The sequence below is a fragment of the Andrena cerasifolii genome, chromosome 12 (assembly GCF_050908995.1).
Source record: "Andrena cerasifolii isolate SP2316 chromosome 12, iyAndCera1_principal, whole genome shotgun sequence".
Classification (NCBI taxonomy): Eukaryota; Metazoa; Arthropoda; class Insecta; order Hymenoptera; family Andrenidae; genus Andrena; species Andrena cerasifolii.
The window spans coordinates 7,661,532-7,680,434 of record NC_135129.1 but is presented as its reverse complement, the minus strand read 5'-3'; the positions used below and the strand labels follow the sequence as shown (position 1 = coordinate 7,680,434).

Here is an 18,903-nt window from a genome sequence, read left to right as displayed (position 1 = left end):
CCGATAGGGAATCTCGATAGAGCGCGGTGGATTAATTAAAAAGTTCGACGCGGGAGAAGTTTGACTAACCGAAGTAGCCCAGAAGCGCTAGAAGCAGAGGAATATTATTTTAATTCCGCGTGGCTGCGCGAACAGGACACAGGGTAGCGTTCGGAGCTGTCTCGGAGTCATTATCTTTACGATCGGAATTAGCGCGAAATTCAGGGCGATGTTTTATTCCGCCGTTAATTGCGAATCTGAGTAATCGTTTCTGCGGCGAATTTATTATTAGACTCGGCTGTGTAGTTTCGTCATGGCTTGAGCAAACCGCTACGTGCCTGTAATTGTGAATTGAGGGAGGCAGAGTAGGAGGCAGTGATAGTTGCACGTGGGAACGATAATCGCCGGAGTAAATCACTTTGTCGCGAGGCGGCCGTGGATCAATTATGTTTAATTCATTGACGGGGCAAGAATTTATTCGACCAGCGATTTATCGCCACGCGCGGCCGGCGCGCAGAACGACCGAGGGAAACGCAACAGCCCCAGTCACTCGTTTTAATAATCGTCGCGTCGCGAGTCGCGCTGCCGAGCAAGGTGGGATCGCCGCGAACGATCCCGCGCGTTCCACGTGCTTCGCTGTGTTCCGTGCGAGCCGCAACAATACAGACGGCTTTTATTACCGCGGGATATCAGTTCGACGGGATTGTTCGACGCGCTAGCCGCTTGAGAATCCGAGGAGCAGCCGCGAGGAAGCCGCGGATGAACCTCCTCGAGGATGTCGCATCTACGGTCCAAGAGCAAGTCCGCCACGGACGAGGCCAGCAAGCCTGTCTCGAAGCACGGGGAGTACCGCAGGATTCAGTTCACGCTGCTCAAGGGCCACTTGGAGCACCGGCTTCACGAGGTAAACGCGATCAAGCTTGGCGGACAGCTTTTTAAGGAAATCTTTGGCTAATTAGCGCAAGACGCGTCGATGGTTTTTAGGGAAATGGGGGAAGGGATTGGTAAAGTGGTCTTCGGGTCTGCGCGCATATATTCGTTATGTGTCAGTTCTGTATTCGTTGTGTCAGTGGGGAGAAGAAGAGGGGCGTAGAGGGTCTCAAAAAATGTATTTCTGTAACTTAAGACACCCTTAATGCAATGCAAAAAGTTCCTTTTAATTATATATAGTAGTTTTCCTTTAATTAATTTCTAAAGATCACCTATTTTGGGGGGCTCTAGACTGGAAGGTCCCCTTAAGGTCTGCGGACACATATCCGTTCCGTGTCAGTTCCGTAGGCGTCATGCCAGTGGGGTAAGAAGAAGAGTGGCGTTAGAGGGTGTCTTCTTTTTACCACTGGCACGACGGATAGGGAAATGACGAAAGGGATTGTTAAACTGGTCTTCAGGTCTGCGCGCATATATTCGTTATGTGTCAGTTCTGTATTCGTTGTGTCAGTGGGGAGAAGAAGAGGGGCGTAGAGGGTCTCAAAAAATATATTTCTGTAACTTAAGACACCCTTAATGCAATGCAAAAAGTTCCTTTTAATTATATATAGTAGTTTTCCTTTAATTAATTCCTGAAGATCACCTATTTTGGGGGGCTCTAGACTGGAATCTCCCCTTAAGGTCTGCGCACACATATCCGTTCCGTGTCAGTTCCGTATCCGTCGTGCCAGTGGGATAAGAAGCAGAGGGGCGTAGAGGGTCTTTCCTTTTTACCACTAGCACGACGGACACGGAACTGACACGGAACGGATATGTGTGCGCAGACCTTAAGGGGAGGTTCCGGTCTAGAGCCCCCAAAAAATAGGTGATCTTTAGGAATTAATTAAAGGAAAACTACTATATATAAATTAATGGGACATTTTGCATTGTATTAAGGATGTCTTAAATTGTAGAAATATATTTTTTGTTTTATAATTAATCATTACAGACGGCACTGGGGAGTCGTTAAAGTCGAGGCGTCAAAAAATTCATCCAAATCGGTGGGACCTGTATCCCCAAAAGTTATTATCCGATTTGACTGAAACTTTTCTTATTTTGAAGAATATATTTCTGGCTAGGGGGGAAACCAGAAAAAAAACAAAAATGACATTTTTTTAGAAAATAACGACACTTGAAGTTTGAAATCACTTTTTTCCTATAGTTTCCATCTTTTCAACGTCTTTAAAAATTACAAATTTGGAATTTTTGTATTTTTTCTGGATTCCCTCCTAGCCATAAGTATATTCTTCAAAGTAAAAAAAGTTTCAGTCGAATCGGATAATAACTTTTGGAGATACAGGTAGGTCTCACCGTTTTGAGAAGACTGTTTCAATGCATTTGCCGCTACTCAAATGCCTATAACTTCGGGAATTTACGAATTTCAACCAATCCTTTTAAACACGCATTCCTAAAAGGTTGAACATTCGAAAAATGAAATAACAAAAAAGAAATCGACTTTTAGACCGAAACCTCCCCTTAAAGGGGTAACACCACTGTTACGGCACAAAAACGTAGTGTACCTTTGGCAATTTTTTAACCCCGAGAGTTCGTCCCGAGGTGTGTACCCACGAAATTATAGGTGAAATGGACCCTGAATCGAACGCACAGTGGAGCTATTCGCCGTCCAAGGGTTAAACGCTGTGCACGGCAGCCTACGCTATTTTCGTTTACCCTCGGCGGTGCGTGCCAATGCACGGCTAACACTGGGTGCGACTGTGATTTATCTCGCCTCCATTCCCGCGGAGATCCGCGGCGATTCGGGGTACCCAGTGCCAGAAGGCTCGTCACCGAACGTCCAACATCCTGCTCGCCGTTTACCCTCTGCCAGGAGGACTCCACGGTCGCCTCTCGGACGTTGCAGACATGGTGCCCGGATTCATAGACATCCCACGGATCCACGGATCGTTTCGCGTAAATTTCAAACCCCCCCCCGTTTGTGGCTGAACCCTTGCAGTTCTCGTCCCTGCGACTTTCCTTGGCCGAGGAAATGGCCCACCTCTCCTTGTGCCGCAGGGTCTCGAGCTTGTGATACATTGCTGTGATAGTAGGATGCTCCTGGTTGCCAATTTTCGGCGTTTCATGTATTCAACTTTGAGGAATGTAATTAATTTGAGAGACTTTGGGAACGCTGGGGGATTTTTGTGAACATTTGGAAATGTCTTAGGACTTTTAATTCGACGGTGATATGGTATTTTGATAGTTGTGATTTTAGTGAGGTTAGTGGAGGAATTTTGCTACCGAGGAATGAATTGGGAATTCTTCTTTTCATGTTTGAATTAAGTAGTCGATTGAATTTACGTGCTAGTGGAGGTTCGGGACGAAGAATTAATTAATTTCGAGACTTTATTTTTATGTAACGATTTCTAGCCTGCTCGAGTGTGCTTATAATGCCAGTGGGGATTAATTAAACGGCGGTTGCAGTGCTTGGAAATTCAGATTTCTTTTAATTGTTAATCGCCCCCTCTCCTCGGCAAATAGGAGATCAGTTGACGTTACTGGCGCGCAGTTATCCCGATTTATCACACTAAATTAATTGTTATATTACGTTACCGTCATCGTGAATCATTGATGGTGATCATTAACGGCAGTAGACGGCTCGTCATCGCATAGCGAGGCGATGCCAAAAATGCTTTTATGCGATGCTTATCGGTTGCGAGTTATTTGGGTGCCAGGGCAGATTCTTCGACCTATTATGATTTTAGCTGATTAGCTATCTCCTTTGGTAATTTCCTTTACATAATGCCACGGGATCGATGAGGTCGCACGTCCTATTCGCCCTATTCCCTTTTTCTATATTTTTAGAATTATAAAGCGGGTGTCTCTGTCGTGTTTTTCAATCGATACACGTGTCACGAGAGTTTATTAATTTAATCTCCATCGGAGATGGCAAAGTTTGTATTCCAACAAAATTTCCAACAACGGATAGAAGTTGTAAAATTTATTCGACCCTGGAGTTGAAACGCTGGACGAATTAAATTAACTTTATTCGAGTAATCGAAAGTTGAAGTAACTTTTATTCGATCCGTTACTTGAATGATTTCTTATTTAGTTAATGCCCAACTCTGGTCTCCGTGAAACTGGATTATTGTAAAGTAAAAATTAAAGGAGAACAACGATTCAAGCGTCGCGACGTTAACTCTTAACTGGTATACTGTTTTTGGCAAACGTGACTGGTACACTGGGGTCGTGGCAGACCCCAAATAAAAAAGGACATAGAAATTTGTAAAGTCGACACTAGAGCAACCACTGTGAATATTTTCTTTTCATTATTTTAAAATTAATTAGAAATTCAGTTTACCAACTTAGACAACCGAAAATTGTACATCGAACTTTGGGTGCTTGGGGTCACGAGCGACCCCAGGATACCAGTTAAGGGTTAAGAAACCCGGTAAGACAGAATATAACGATATCCCTTTAATGTCTACCTTAAGCCGCATCCCCACGTGCGCGATCTTTCGCACAAACCATATTTGAAACCCTCGAAAATCGTTCTACAAATGTAGCAAGCATCGAAGAGGCGCCTTAGGTCGCGTTCCCACTTGTCCCACGCTCGCAGCGTCGCACGCTTAAGCCGCGATCCCACGTGCACAACACAGAACTGAATCAAGTCGCCTTTTCGACGCACGCTATCTCTAAAGTGGTTATTCTCTGAAGTTTTCCAAGCACACACATTCTGCACTACGTGTCAGATTTAAAATCCCAATTACAAAAATTTAATTAATCACTCTGTTTCACCTGTTACGCGAACCTATGTGTTTTCGTGCCAAACCTTCGCTATTTCTTCTCGATATCATATCTAGTACGAGCAACCAGCCTCGTTATCAATCCCCGCATTATCAGAAGCGGCGACCACCGAGCGATAATGGACTCCACGCACGGTTTGCTTTGATTTCCTGAAATTACTAAACAGTAGCCAATCGAACGCGACGGATGATGGTACTGTGCATCGTCGACAGTGCCATTTTCGTATAATGTCTCGAACTGTTCTCCCCGAGGTACACTTTTATTTTCGGCTGTTTAACAGTCCAGTCTGTAATAATTATCGTAACGATCTGGTGCTGCGTAATTCGACGATAAAAAGGTTTACGTATTTCGTTGCTCGGACTCGTGCGATCTCTCGTAAGGTTGCCAGTGAACTCTTTCTCGGGTGACAATATCGTCATCGTGGAAATTGATGATCGTGAGTCGTTTGTTCCTCTGAACCACAGTTCGTGGCTAAGTGTCCAAGTTGTTAATAGCTTCGATCGTGCAATGTTATGTTGATAAGATAAGAACGACGGTCGTCCTTCGTTGATTAAAAAATAATAAAAGAGAGGAGAGTGTGTCGGTGGATGTCGTTGAGAAAAATGTTGCGCGTCGGTGTTTTGCACGTGCGACAACAATCGCTTAATCTAATCGGTGATTATCTACCACTTAATACAGGTGGGTTAATTTGTGGAGGGCAATGGCTCGAGGAACTTGGGTATTGTAGCATAATTGGATAATTTTGATTGGGAGGAGCCTTTTTGAAATTGGAATTTGAAATTAGCTTCTTTTAAATACTCGGTGGAAAATAATATTCTTCGTTGGTAGTAATGAATAATACTGTAGGAGTACGATATTTATCACAGTAACTATTAATTAATTGTGACTATATTGTTGGAAGGTAATACACTTTCGATTCTTTCACGGAAAGTAGTTAGGTAGGTAAAAAAAAGTAGATCACTGGGTAATAAAAAATACCACAGAATTCCTAGTATCTTACCGCACAAAATTTGTATGTGGGAAAAAAATGTAAGAGTTTTAGAAATATGAAAAAAAAAAATAATAAAACTCGAGGGCTGGATCCCACAAAGTGCACTCCGCCACTGCAAGCAATCTTTTTTAAACGTTACTCCAGTTTCGAAACGGCGCACCCGTTCGTTTCTGCTGAGAAAGATTGAACTGTTAAAACAATACTTCTCACCAGAGAATAGGTATACCCCTTCACTTTTCCCCAAGAAAATTTCAAAACGTATAATATACCCATCAATCAAAATAGAAATACATGGAGAGTTATCATTAAATTATTAAATTAATATTAAATTAATATTAAATTAATATTAGATTAATATTAAATTAATATTAGATTAATATTAAATTAATATTAGATTAATATTAAATTAATATTAGATTAATATTAAATTAATATTAGATTAATATTAAATTAATATTAGATTAATATTAAATTAATATTAGATTAATATTAAATTATTAAATTAATATTAAATATTAATATATAAATATTTTTATTTCCAAATTCTATTTTATTCAATTATATTATTTTCATAAATATATATTTTAATTTTATATTAATTATAATATTTTTATTATAGAATATTTTACGTCAAAAATAGAAATAAAAACATATCACCTCAAGAACCACTACTTATTCTATAAAAATATATATTTTTCAATTACTACTCTCTTTTCAATGTTAAGCCAAAGCAATAACTTCACAAACATTTTCCCCCAATTTACCTCTCTTACTGCAAGCTCCTCGACTCAGAAATATCCACAATTTCGCGCCAGTAAGAAAGAAACGACGTCCACCTACAACTTCCACCGAGCAGAAGCGATTTCAAATAAAACAGCATCGAATGATGACTCTCCACGATAGGAGAGCAATTAACTCGCGCGAATCGCTCGCTTGTACGTTTCCCCTCGAGAAAGCCAGGACCTATTGGCCCGGCATATATCTCTCTCCTTTTCTTCGATTTGCTTCTGGAGCACTTTCCGCAGATACGTAGCAGAGGCCACAGAAAATCGTCGCTTCGCACGCGCAATAAACGTTGGGCATCGCTTCTCCTCTCCTCCATGGTGTCTCACCTGGGATTAGTGAAGAAATCAGCTAGTTCAGACAACACGTGCCAAAGAGACAGCCGCGGAAGCCTGCACCCACTACGTGTTCTTAATTAATTACCCAACCCAGACACCGCAATCGTTCCGAGTAAAACTCGACATCCAAACTTGTGCCTTCGCCTGAGAAAACGGGGGTCATTTCTTCCCATTCCACAAAACGATCTTCTATCATACAAAGCGAACTCCGCGCTCCCTTGGACGCCGGTGATCTATTGGCAGAAGGAACGACGCGGAGATTGTGATAAATAGTAAACAGTGGGTGTTAAGCAGCGATAAATCGCGGTTGTTGGGCAATTCCGTGGCACGTGCAAATCGTCTTATAAACGTGTGACCTGGTGGCTCCGCTTCTGACAATTTGTATGCCAGATGGCACGAGTTAGACACTTGGAACTGGTTAAATAGTACGGCGTAACGTCGATCGACTTTTTCCCCGCGGAGTTATTAATCCCGGCGGATGGATCTCTGCGGCACTTGGAAGCGAGGGGATTCTTTATTACACTGGCGGCGCGGAGGCTTCTTTTAATAAACGAACCGTCGCTCTTGCGAGAAATCACTGGAGTGTTTAGAATCGAGAAGAACAGGGGGACTGGCAGCGTTCCCTCGAGAATTCTCCACCGTCTTACAATGGATTGCAACGAAACAGAGGCGAACTACGTAAACTGGATTGGACTCGTAGCGACGTGGAGTGAATTATCTTAATTCGTGCTGGGCCGGTTGCGACGCAGCATGAATTATCGTAATTCGTATTTAGCTCTTGCTGCTGTTCGCCAGAAGCAAGTGGTTCGGCGGAAAGGAGGCGATGGGACTCGGTCGTGGTTAACGAGGAAAGATTGTTTAACGATGCTTTCTGCTAACGTAGCGACGATTAATATTTCTGGAGCATGAGAGTGTTTCCTGATATCGACCTGGTCTCCATGGAACAAGCGAATGAGAGGAGCAGTTTACTGGCCTCGGATGAACGAAGTGCCGGGTCCTCCCTGCCGTCCCTGATCCCTCAGGGGCTGGCTCGCAGCTACGGGTCCCTTTCGTCCTGCCAACAGGTGATACAGTCGATCTGGAACAGAAGTAAACAGGTACAGATAAAATAAACAGTGGGGCATACCTATGAATATATCTTTGGTTAACAAACGTGTCAGCTGGAAAGACACTCTCCTCTTCGTTGTCCTTCTTTGCAACTGCGTTACACTTTCAGAATCTCACTCGTACATGGAGCTCACATCTGTACAATAAAATTCGCGCGTGATTGATCAAAAGCTCCTGATTTATTAAAATAATTTGCGTGTCGATCCAACTCCAATATTCCAATTTCGACGAGATCAGGTGTTCTGTATTATCTTTATTCCTCAAATAAATATCTACAGTTGAAAGATCGAGGGACCTACTAGAATATTGTAGAACTTCAAACTTCCATTTATATTTCTAAACTTTTCTGTCGCATTTCCATTTTCATCCTTCGCTTAAAATTTTCCAGAAGCTCCAGCTTTCGAGTGAGATATATTTAATAAATCGTCCCGTGTTGCTTTTAATTAGAGTGCACAAGTTGTTCGGAAGCTTCTTCTTCTTCTTCGCACTGATTTTTCGCTAGTCCAAGTTCGAGATTCGAAGGAGGCTGGTAGTTGCTTGTAATCGATTTATCCGTGCCCCGCTCGTTGGACTCGTTGCATCTGTTGTACGTCGAGGCGAGTACCACAGGTGGTCCAAAATAAATAGAACGGAGCTGGGTGTTCTTCTGGTTTACCCGCCCGACTCTTGTCCCACGCGTGCCAAGATCTCCCGACGTGCTCGGAAAGATAAACGGCGGGCGCAACAGTGTCGCTCGATACATTTGTTCGTATCCGTGCGTCGCGGGTTACGTTTAATTACTCCAAGCAAGCTCCTTTGGCCGGCCGCGGATTCAGCGCGGCTAATTACGAGATAAGCCTGCAAGGCCGCAGACTCCTTCTCTTCCTCGCTTTTCGCAGTCGAACGCGCCGATCCAATTAAGCGCCGGGGATTTTCGAAGGCTCGGGAACGGCGACTGTGATCAGCGAACGGTTGGAATAATTGGAACGATTTCTTTCGATGTTGGTACCGATTTTGATCAATCTTGGCACGATGAATCTATGTCGAAAATAAGTAAATAGGTGTCCGAGCGTTTCTGCCAATGGGCCTTAACAATAGAGATATTTACATGGAAATTATTAAAAATTTCATAGTGGCCATGAGGTTTTAATGGGTAAAGATCCCACACTACCCTGGCGCCCCAGGGGATTCCCCTCTGAAGGAGTCGGGGTGCCTTTTGAAAATTTCCCCAAGTTAAAAAAAAATTATAAAAAGAAATAATTTATAAAAAAAAATATTTATGAATTTTTTTTTTAACGCGGAGACATCTTCAAAAGGCACCCCGACGCCTCAAGAAGGGAATCTCCCGCGGGCGCCAGAGTAGTGTGGGATTTTTACTCACTAAAACCCCACGGCCACTATGAAATTTTTAATAATTTATTATTAAGGCCCATTGACTGAAACGCTCGGACACCTACTTACTTATTTTCGACATAGATTCATCGTGCCAAGGCTCAACAAAATCGGTGTCTACCACATGATGTCCTCCCCTTGCAAGTCCATTTAATTCCACGAGTTCCGCGGATCCATCTAGGAAGTCGGCGGGGAATCGCGAACAGCTGGAAACATCGTGCTCGATGAATAATAAAGATCCTTATCTGGCTGCACTTATCGGAATAATGCCGCGGCATTCCACTGAAAGCCAGTAACGAGCACGCGCTCTTTTTATCTGTTTTGATCTTCATCGACCCTTCGCGCTGTAACCATTCAACTATTCCACGCGCCGTTTAGAATAAAGACGCTGGGGAGCCCGACAGAAATTGATAGACTGGTATTTACGTTTGATGGAAAAGGGATATCATTATGTTATCTGCTGTGAAAGTCACGCGTGGCCTTCGAGCTTACAATCTTTCACTAAAATTCTCACGATAAGCAAATCCACAGACTCGCATACTTCTGATCGATAAATGCATCGTTGAATTATGGAATATTAGAAGAAGGATTAAGTGAAAACGCGCAACTGCCGCGTGGCAATTAACTCGTTACGAGAATTCTCGAAAATTCATATATTTATCTTTAATAGGTTCTAACACTTCGATTGGCGTTTTCTTTTTTCTAAAACCCCCAAATGTTTACTTGGAAAACAATCGAAGCTCGAAGTTCGCTCGAAAGCCCACCCAATCTTAAGGATCCATTCTACTTTGCGGGTCGAAAAAGAGGCCTATTTTAATGATTTTTTTTTCAAGTACTAATGTACGGATTTTAATATTTTTTGGCGCAAACATTGCGAGTTAAATCCACACATTTGTAACTATATTTAGCAAATATGAAAAATACAATTCTATACAGCAAGGAATAATAAATATTTAACAAAAAAAAGACACTAAAATTCGTACAATAGTTTCTAACAGAAAATTAATGAAAATAGGCTTCTTTTTCGACCAGCAAAGTAAGAGAATGGACCCGTAAAATAGTGCGCTTCTCTAACTTTTAAGCATCACTTAAGAAAAGCCGAACTTGAAAGCAACTGTCCGCCGAATTTTCGGTACCACACCTCGCACGTTTAGTACATTATTATTCGCAGTTTGCACTAATTAATTGCCACCAGTTTCTTGCACCGTCCTCACAAATGGCCCCTGAATTTCGACCATCGAATTCCTTCGAACGGTAAAGTTCCATGACGCCATTATCCGGAATAGGCGACGGAGACGATAGAGCCAACAAGGCGGCGTGTTTCCTCGGCAAAGTTATTCGTTTTTATGAGGCCTGGTAAACCGACTTACTCGTTCGTACACAATTGATTAGTCAGCCGAGAGGCTTAATTGGCCCAAGTGCCGCGTCGGGCGCAAGGACACCACGCAGCCGTCGCCTATTCCCACCGTCGAAAATATATTTCCCAGCCGCGGAAGTGTGTCCAGCGTGCGACTCGAGCGCCGAAACTGCGCAATCCTGCCCTTTTCTCCAATCCAATCCCGCCCAGATGATCTCTGTGTGACACAGAACCCGCGGCGCAATGAAAGGCTGGCAATGAAGCTTATCGCGCGTTATGCAAATGAGCAAATGAATTTACGGTTCGATAATAAAACGCCGGCGATGCAACGACGGTTTTCTTGGATATGCAACAGCGTGGTTTCGGGCATTTCGAAACGAGCGAGGTAGAAAATTCGAGTTCTGCTTGGCGGAGTAAGCAAGCGCGGCGTAGTTCTTCTTTCTTTTATGTACACTGCTGTTCACGAGTATTGAGACACCCTGCGTGGAATAATTGGGAAGAGCGTTGGAAATTTATTGAAAGGCTTTAAATAATTTGTTTTATTTTGTATTTTAAACTAAAAGCAGGGGGTGGAGAATTATTGCAGTTGGAATTTTATTGAAGAGCTGTAATTAATTTTTGTTTATTTGGTATTTTAAATTAAAAGCAGTGCAGATGGAAAATTATTGGAAATTTATTGAAGTAGCTCTAATGGATTTTATTTTATTTGGTATTGTACGTTAAACGCAGTGGAGATGGAAAATTATTGAAAGTTATCGCAGAGCTTTAATCAATTTTATATTATTTGGTATTTTAAATTAAAAGGAGTGCAGATGGAAAATTATTGGAAATTTATTGAAGTAGCTCTAATGGATTTTATTTTATTTGGTATTGTACATTAAACACAGTGATGGAAAATTATTGAAAATTATCGCAGAGCTCTAATCAATTCTATATTATTTGGTATTTTAAATTCAAATCAGTGGAAATTACTTAATCCGTCTTAATATTTGTTAACAGCAGTGTACGTTTCTCTTTCTTTTTCGATCTGACAAATGCATCCGAAGGGATGTCGAAACCTCCTTCCGCTATTTCCCCCTCGTTCCACCGTTAAATATTTACACCAGACGACACGCCGAAGCTCGGCGATGTGTACGACGAATTTATTTGCGGATCCTCTTCCGTTGTTGTCCAAAATTTCGCTGCGTGTTTACTCCGATGCTTCCTGGAGCGACTGTCTGCAGTTTCTCTGGGTGCGGGAGCGCGAGATTTGATCAGCTCTATACAGTTCGCGGAAGAGGTGCAGCGGTGCAGTTGAAATGGCACCCGGACTGGGGGCTTTAAAAATTGATTTTCTGAAAAAACAGGAGTACTTGGAAAGAAAGCGGGAGTTGGTTTCCTGCGAGGGTTCATTTTAGCTACGATTGTACCATATTCAGCACTGCACTTTGTAAACACGTGTTTGAAGGGAACGTTTCCAGCCGGAAAATTCTGGTCTTAATGAAACTTCGCGTGAATAGATATTGGAGTATGCAGGGAGCAATTTTTCTTTCTTCGGAGCTTCACTCTGATGGGAGATCACCCCTTAAAGCCTGAGCCTTCAATGCCCCTCTAAAGTTCCTCATTTATACAGAGAGGAAGGGGGACGAAATCCCCAAGATGATGAGGGACTTTTCCTTCCTTCAGCAGACCCATAAATTTTCGTCACAAATATTATAACTGACACATCTTAATATATAAAGCAGAAAGCTTCTATATGTTTGTGCGTTTATCTGTCGCCTGAAAACTTTCGAACGATAAACTCTGGGATCACGAAATGTGCCTCAGCTCATTATCCCCGACTAATCCAGATGAATGTGACCATTTCCACGAAAAAAAAAAAAATTGTTTCATAAAATCCGAATCTAAATTTCCAGAGAAGTCGAGTAGTAAAGCTAGTTTACCATAATTTCAAGGATCCAGAAGCACAAATATTAGCAACAATTCCCTTATCTTCAGAGAAATCAGAACACAAGTGGGTCGCGAAAGACCCGGGAAACATAATAGCCGTACGCAAACAACCTCACTGACAAGGGAAGATCCCGAACCCGGAAATTCAGAAAATTCTGAAACCTTGCGAATATCTAGGGAATTTCCTCCTGATTACAACGTAATTTTTGTTCACTGTACAAATTCACTCTAAGCGGGTGTAACTGACCCTTAAAAATTCGACTATTTTCCGATTTTGCGTTATAAATCGTGAACTGCAAAATAATTTTTTACCAAATGATAGATCTAATTAAAATAAGTAACTTTTGTGTCGAAACTTTTTTTCTCTCTCGTACAGTTCGCGAGTTATAACGCAAAATCGGAAAATAGTCGAATTTTCAGGGGTGAATTTCACCCCCTTCGAGTGGATTTGGGCAGTAAAAAAAATTGGGTTGTAATCAGGAGGAAATCCACTGCAGATTTACAAAGTTTCAGAATTTTTATGAATTTTCGCGTTCGGGATGTTCCCTTGGAGTCACAAAACTCTCAAAGACCCTTGTGTGACAAAGGGAACTCTACTGGTGGCCTTAATAGGGGTAAAGATCAAACAGTGTCGGGTCACAAAAGACCCAAGTGATGCTTTAGTGATGCTGAACAGGTCCAAGCTTGAATCAGGCATTCGGTATAATTTTTGGATATTATTCTAACAAATTTCGCGAAGGCCCTAAAGGCCTGCGTCGCCCCTCAGCTTCTCAGAACTACCCTGTCTTCGTCCTCCGCCATATTTATTCTACTAACTGTATACGGTATTCTCTGGGCGTACTAAGTTATTCCAAAAGTCTTTTCATACTTTTGTTTGAACCTCATCGCAAAGAAAAATAAACAACCAAATAATTTCAAACATTAACGTGTCTTTTTCAATGACTTTTTGCCATCGTTTCACTGAGTCGCTGCCTCGTTTAAACATTCAATAGTGAATGAAGCAATGAAAGTAAAAAATGAAGCAGTAAATGAAGCACATAAATACAGTTCATTAATATTCTTAGTAGCCTCTTAGCATTCACAAATGGGTCGAATTTATAAAGCATACATTATTGGGACTGAAATTAGCGGACGATACCGAACCGATGCTCGAAGAAGAAGGCAAACGTTGGAATTGTTTAACACTCGCACGGCCATCGCCGAAAAAAATCGGTGGGTCTTATTAGACCCTCACCTAAGGACTATAATATTCGCGTGAAAATGTTAACGAGCTTTAATAATCTGAACATTACTATATTAAATTGCTGATGAAATCACAAGCACAATCTCTACACTCCACTCTTTTCATTACAGTCTTTTAAATTATGAGACATGTAATAAATCAATGCTCCTTGGGATTTAGTAAAAAATCAAGGACCCACGTGAATGGAAAGGAAAAGGAATTGATTCCCGGGTCTAACAAGGAAATATCCCGAACCGGGAAATTCGCAAAATTCTGAAATTTTGCGAATATGTAGGGAATTCTCTCCTGATTACAACGCAATTTTTGTTTGCCGCCCAAATTCACTCTAAGGTGGTGTAATTGACCCCTGAAGTAACCTGCGGTTATTTTCCGATTTTTCGTTATAACTCGCGAACTGTAAAATAATTTTTTTACCAAATGATAGATTTAATTAAAAGCAGTAACTTTTGTCTTGAGACTTTTTTTCTATCTCTTACTGTTCGCGAGTTATCGGAAAATACCATAATTTTCAGGGGTTCATTTCACCCCATTCGAGTGAATTTGGGCAGCAATAAAAAATTGCGTTGTAATCAGGAGGAAATGCCCTGCATGTTCACAAAGTTTCAGAATTTTTGGAATTTTCGGGTTCGGGATCATTCCCTTGTAAGAAGGCCGTCGCGTTAGGGATTGCAAACCGGTGAATCGGTAAATGGGTTTGAAGTTTTATTTCACTGATAACGTAGTAGATGTCGACGGAATTATGCGCTATATATATATGCGCTACATTGCTGTACATCCAATTTTTTACCGGTAAATCGCCAAATTTTTGCCGGTAATTTTATAAATTACGTATTTCTCGATATTTACCGGTAAATTACGTACTTCTCGATATTTACCGGCAAATTACGTATTTCTCGATATTTACCGGTAAATTACGTATTTCTCGATATTTACCGGTAAATTACGCATTTCTCGATATTTACCGGTAAATTACGCATTTCTCGATATTTACCGGTAAATTACGCATTTCTCGATATTTACCGGTAAATTACGTATTTCTCGATATTTACCGGTAAATTACGTATTTCTCGATATTTGCATAATTCCATCCATATCTACTACGTTATCAGTGAAAAAAAGCTTCAAACCGATTTACCGGTTTGCAATCCCTGCGTCGCGTATTTCGGCGGAGCAAATCGAACCGAAGAAATTGCTAATAATTAATTAACGCTCGCTGCTTCGCGAGAATCAATTGTTCGCAAACTTTCCTCTTCGCCGCGCTCCGCCAAAAAATGCGCGATGGCTTTCAGGCAAAAGGCAAACTCCCAGATCGTCACATCCGCGTCTGCGAAATCCGCGAAGGCTTTCGAAACGCCCGGGTACCATCGCTATCCGCCCACCGATAAAGTCTCTGGTCCCGAGCCGCAATACTATATCCAGAGAGCGTTGTACACGTCACAGAACTGCCGACGCTACCGGGCGATCCTCCGCTCAGCTGTACACACGGCTTTAAAGATCCCGCGACGGATATATAAATGTCGCGCGGCGCACTGCGCGACGTGTTTCTCGAGCGATCTGCTGGCGTCGCGGGTCGCACGCGCTTTCGGTTGCACGCGCGAGTTTCGTCGTCGAGGACAGAGGACCCTGGGGTCGAGGAAGCCGCCGGGAAATAGAGGAGCAAGATGACCAGCAGGAATTTGGAAAAAATGCTCAGGCTCGCCACCTTGTCGAGGGTCCGTTTCTCAGGGTATCGACTAGCTTACCAATACGTCCTTCGTTCGTTATCGCTGACATTTAATGAATCATACGAATCAGTAATAATTATATACAGATGTTAGTCTGCCTCCTCTGGGTTCGCGCGTAATACGGGATCGTGGCGTTTCTGACTTGCGTCGAGGAGGAACTCGAATATCGAAATTGCTTTCAGAATTTTCAGGAGTTGGTAGAATCTTTTTTTTTCTTTTAGAATTCTGAGTGGCTCTGTTGGATGTTTAGTTTGGGGGAAGGTGGGCTCGTGTATTTGTCTCTGGTTTGTCGGGTATTAAACCACTGGTGGTGGGGGATATTAAATGCGACAGTGTTTTTTGATTACTCGGGGGGAATGTTAACGATGGATGTAATTTAATTTGTTATTTTAATTGTGAATACCTTGCGACACTGTTGCAGGGATATCGTGCTCTTAGGTGTGTGCATCCACTTTGTGAACGTTACTGTATTTACAACTTAACGCCTCGCGTGAATTTTAGAAAAAAAAACCTGTAGAACATAACACGTTTAATATTGCCGAGGTGGAATTTTGAGACCGCGCAAGAGACGTAATATTACGCAGGTGGGACTGAAAAGGTTAACGTGCAAAAAGGAGGCGAATGACTGCGAAATATCTTGCGCGTCGGTTGCTAGATTTTTCGAAACAATCTCCGAACTTTTTCATCCTTGTCTACGACGCTACTTAAGGAATCCGCTTCCGACTGGGTGCGATTTTATAATCGGTAATTAAACGAATAACGTGAACTGGGGGAACATTGACACGTTCTTGGAACATTTTGCTACATGATATAAAAATTAGCATTCTTACATTTGCTTTAAGAGTTTGTGATTGTAGCGCAAATGTCAAAATGCATACAATTTTTATCTTTCTCCTTTTTTTATGCATGTTAATTAACTGCCAATGTTACCCCGCGACCGGGGTAAATAAAATTGGCACATATTATAAATGGCACTAACAGCTACAGTTTTATTTAAATTTATTTTTTTTATGTTCAATGCACTCGATTTTATATATTTTTATTTTCTTTTAAATTAAAAAGTCATTACCCCCCGTAGTCACCCCTTCTTATAATCACAAAATGGTCGCATGGGGTTCACTGCACCCCACCATCATTTTCGAGTTATCTATTATTCTTGCACTTTAGAATCTTAACTTTTCAGTGACGATTAACTTTTCATAATACTCATACAATCATGCTGTAATAGTATTTTCCTAGAAATGTTACTTTGGATATAATACAATTTCTGAAAATGCTAAAAAACACATTTCGCAATAAATCACCTTTGGAGCAAATCATAAAGGCGCGACAGTTGAACTCGAGAATTGCTCTTGGAGTGCGATACGCACCGCGTGACCACGAAGGGTTACCATTTCTAAATTTGCTCGCGGAATCCTATCGCAACGATCGCACCACAAGCGTCAAAATGCATAAAACTTTTTTGTCCTTTTCCTTCTTTAATTCACGTTACGTAACTGGCAATGTTCCCCCAGTTTACGGTACCTAGTTTCAAGTCATTCAGTGGCTCCTTTCCTCCGCAGTCACAGTGTCCTTCGCGCGTTTACTAGAAATTCTCCGTTTAATATCGCTCGTCGTCGCGAGCCGGAGAAAAGGATGCCATGCGGAAGGCCGAGGACGACCGCGTGAAAATCACGACGCGTCACTTTCGCATCAGCATCGAGGAGGACGAGGATGAGGACGAAGGGATCGAGATATTAGCAGCCAGAGCGCTAGTGGAGGCAGCGTCCGCTTTGGCCGACAGAAGGCTCTCTGGTGTATTAGCCGAAAGTCCGAGCGTTCCCTCTTCTCGCCAGCCATCTGACAGCAAAGCGCCTGAGAATGCCCAAAGCTATGGCATCCCGTTGGAGATCCCTTTGGAGCTGGCGGAGACCGAGAAGGAACTGGACCGCGCCGAACCCAGCGTTCGAAAGGAGGAATCCGAGCTTCGGAAGCTGGAAACTCAGGAGCTTGGAACGCCCAGGGATCCCACTGATCCGAGTAAATTTATCGGACCCAAAAAGGCGCCAGAGAAGGGAACTCCTGCCGAGTCGGAAGCACTCGGGGAATCGGAGAAGCTTGAAGTCAAGGAGCTCCACGTTCCGAAGCCCGTTCCAAGCGAAGTGGCCATCGCAGTTGAAGATGAGACATTTATTACCGCAAATGAGGCCCTGCCACTGTCCGTGACTAACGTCAGCCACGATTTGGCCGTGTTCCACGAGGAGAACATCGAGATCCTCTGTGCCACAGAGAAGCAGTACTCGGTCTACCCAGGTACCCACGAAGCTGCGAATTCAATCCCTATCCATCCTACCACCGATGGATCCAAGGGAGCACAGACTCTCCGCAGCCCCTCGCCTCCTGAAGAACGCACCAAAGAACCCCCGCTAAATTCATCCAACCCAGAACAGTCGCGCTTCTTGGAGCTGGCGCACTCGAGCCTCCAGCCGACCCCCCAGTTCCCAGCGTCCCCGTTGCTCATCAGGCGCTACCAGAGGACCATGTCTATTCCCCTGAAGCATCGCTCCAGCCTGGACGGCGTCCTGGCTTCCCGAGAGGAGCAGGACTCCTTTACCCAGCTAGCATCAGCGCCTCGACAAACGTTACGGGACGTGGAGAGCGCCGAGCAAGGGAAGGCGAAAAGAAGGTCCACTCTGCCCATGGTGAGGCCTCTGCCCGAGGACTCCGAAGACGGCGCAAAGACTCCCACGTACGAGGACGTGTTGTCAGGGACCAGCGTGAACCCCATCAGAAGGTCCAGCATCGCGAGCGCCGCGATATGCTCGAGCCTGGCTCCCAGCCTGCTCAGCGCGTTCCCGGGTATACCGAATTGCCTGCTGCCGTGCAACGAGGAAACCCCGTCGACCCCAGCCGTCGACGGCCACCTGACGCGCGGCGGCGTACCTCCCCGTAAGCTGAAGCTCCCGTTTCTCCGGCTCCACATACCGGACCAGCATCCGTCCGCTGGTTGGGAGGACGGGGAGAGTCTCGGGCAACATCATTCCAATCGACACCATCATCACAATTGCCATCACGTGTTCCCGCATTTTCATGTACCCACCATCACCTTCACCGCGCCGGCCGCCGACGGCGAGACCGGCAGGAAGTTCAACTTTGGGATCCGAAGGCACTCGCAGACGGTTAGTCGGGTGGCTTCGTGGCTGGCTTTCTTCTATTTGCTTTTTGGTTAACGAGAGAGTTGCTGTGGTTTCTTTGTGTTGAGGCGGCACCGCGCTGTATGCTTCCAGAGTAACGTGCCCGGTTCACTAACGAAAATCTGCGGACGCGAGAAAGGGTGGTAGAGATATCCGTGGTAAAGTAATAGGGAGGGACTGAACGGACACGGAAACAGA

General features: G+C 43.3%; 1 protein-coding gene and 1 long non-coding RNA gene across 11 annotated transcripts in view; one reads left to right on the top strand and one right to left on the bottom strand.

The window, feature by feature from the left end:
- Arms (Ankyrin repeat-rich membrane spanning) overlaps positions 1–18,903 on the top strand; it is a 42,794-nt gene that overhangs the window by 7,861 nt on the left and 16,030 nt on the right. The window contains exon 1 of one of the 9 annotated variants that reach the window (XM_076824281.1): positions 340–883. The exons of 3 other annotated variants lie outside the window; for them this stretch is intronic. In XM_076824281.1, the coding sequence (XP_076680396.1) occupies positions 755–883 (129 nt within the window). In that variant the 5' untranslated portion in view covers positions 340–754. Of the gene's footprint in view, positions 1–339; positions 884–4,591; positions 4,941–7,706; positions 7,899–15,223; positions 15,535–17,119; positions 18,691–18,903 lie in introns of those variants that run through there. 5 more of the 9 variants (XM_076824285.1, XM_076824280.1, XM_076824284.1 and 2 more) reach the window with 5 other exon arrangements.
- On the bottom strand, positions 7,258–10,799 carry LOC143375315 (uncharacterized). 2 transcript variants are annotated; one of them, XR_013086875.1, is made up of 2 exons: positions 10,650–10,799; positions 7,258–7,879 (listed from the first exon to the last, which is right to left on the bottom strand). It is a non-coding gene; the product is annotated as an uncharacterized LOC143375315 (long non-coding RNA). The 2 variants fall into 2 exon arrangements; XR_013086876.1 differs by lacking the exon at positions 10,650–10,799 and adding an exon at positions 10,485–10,613.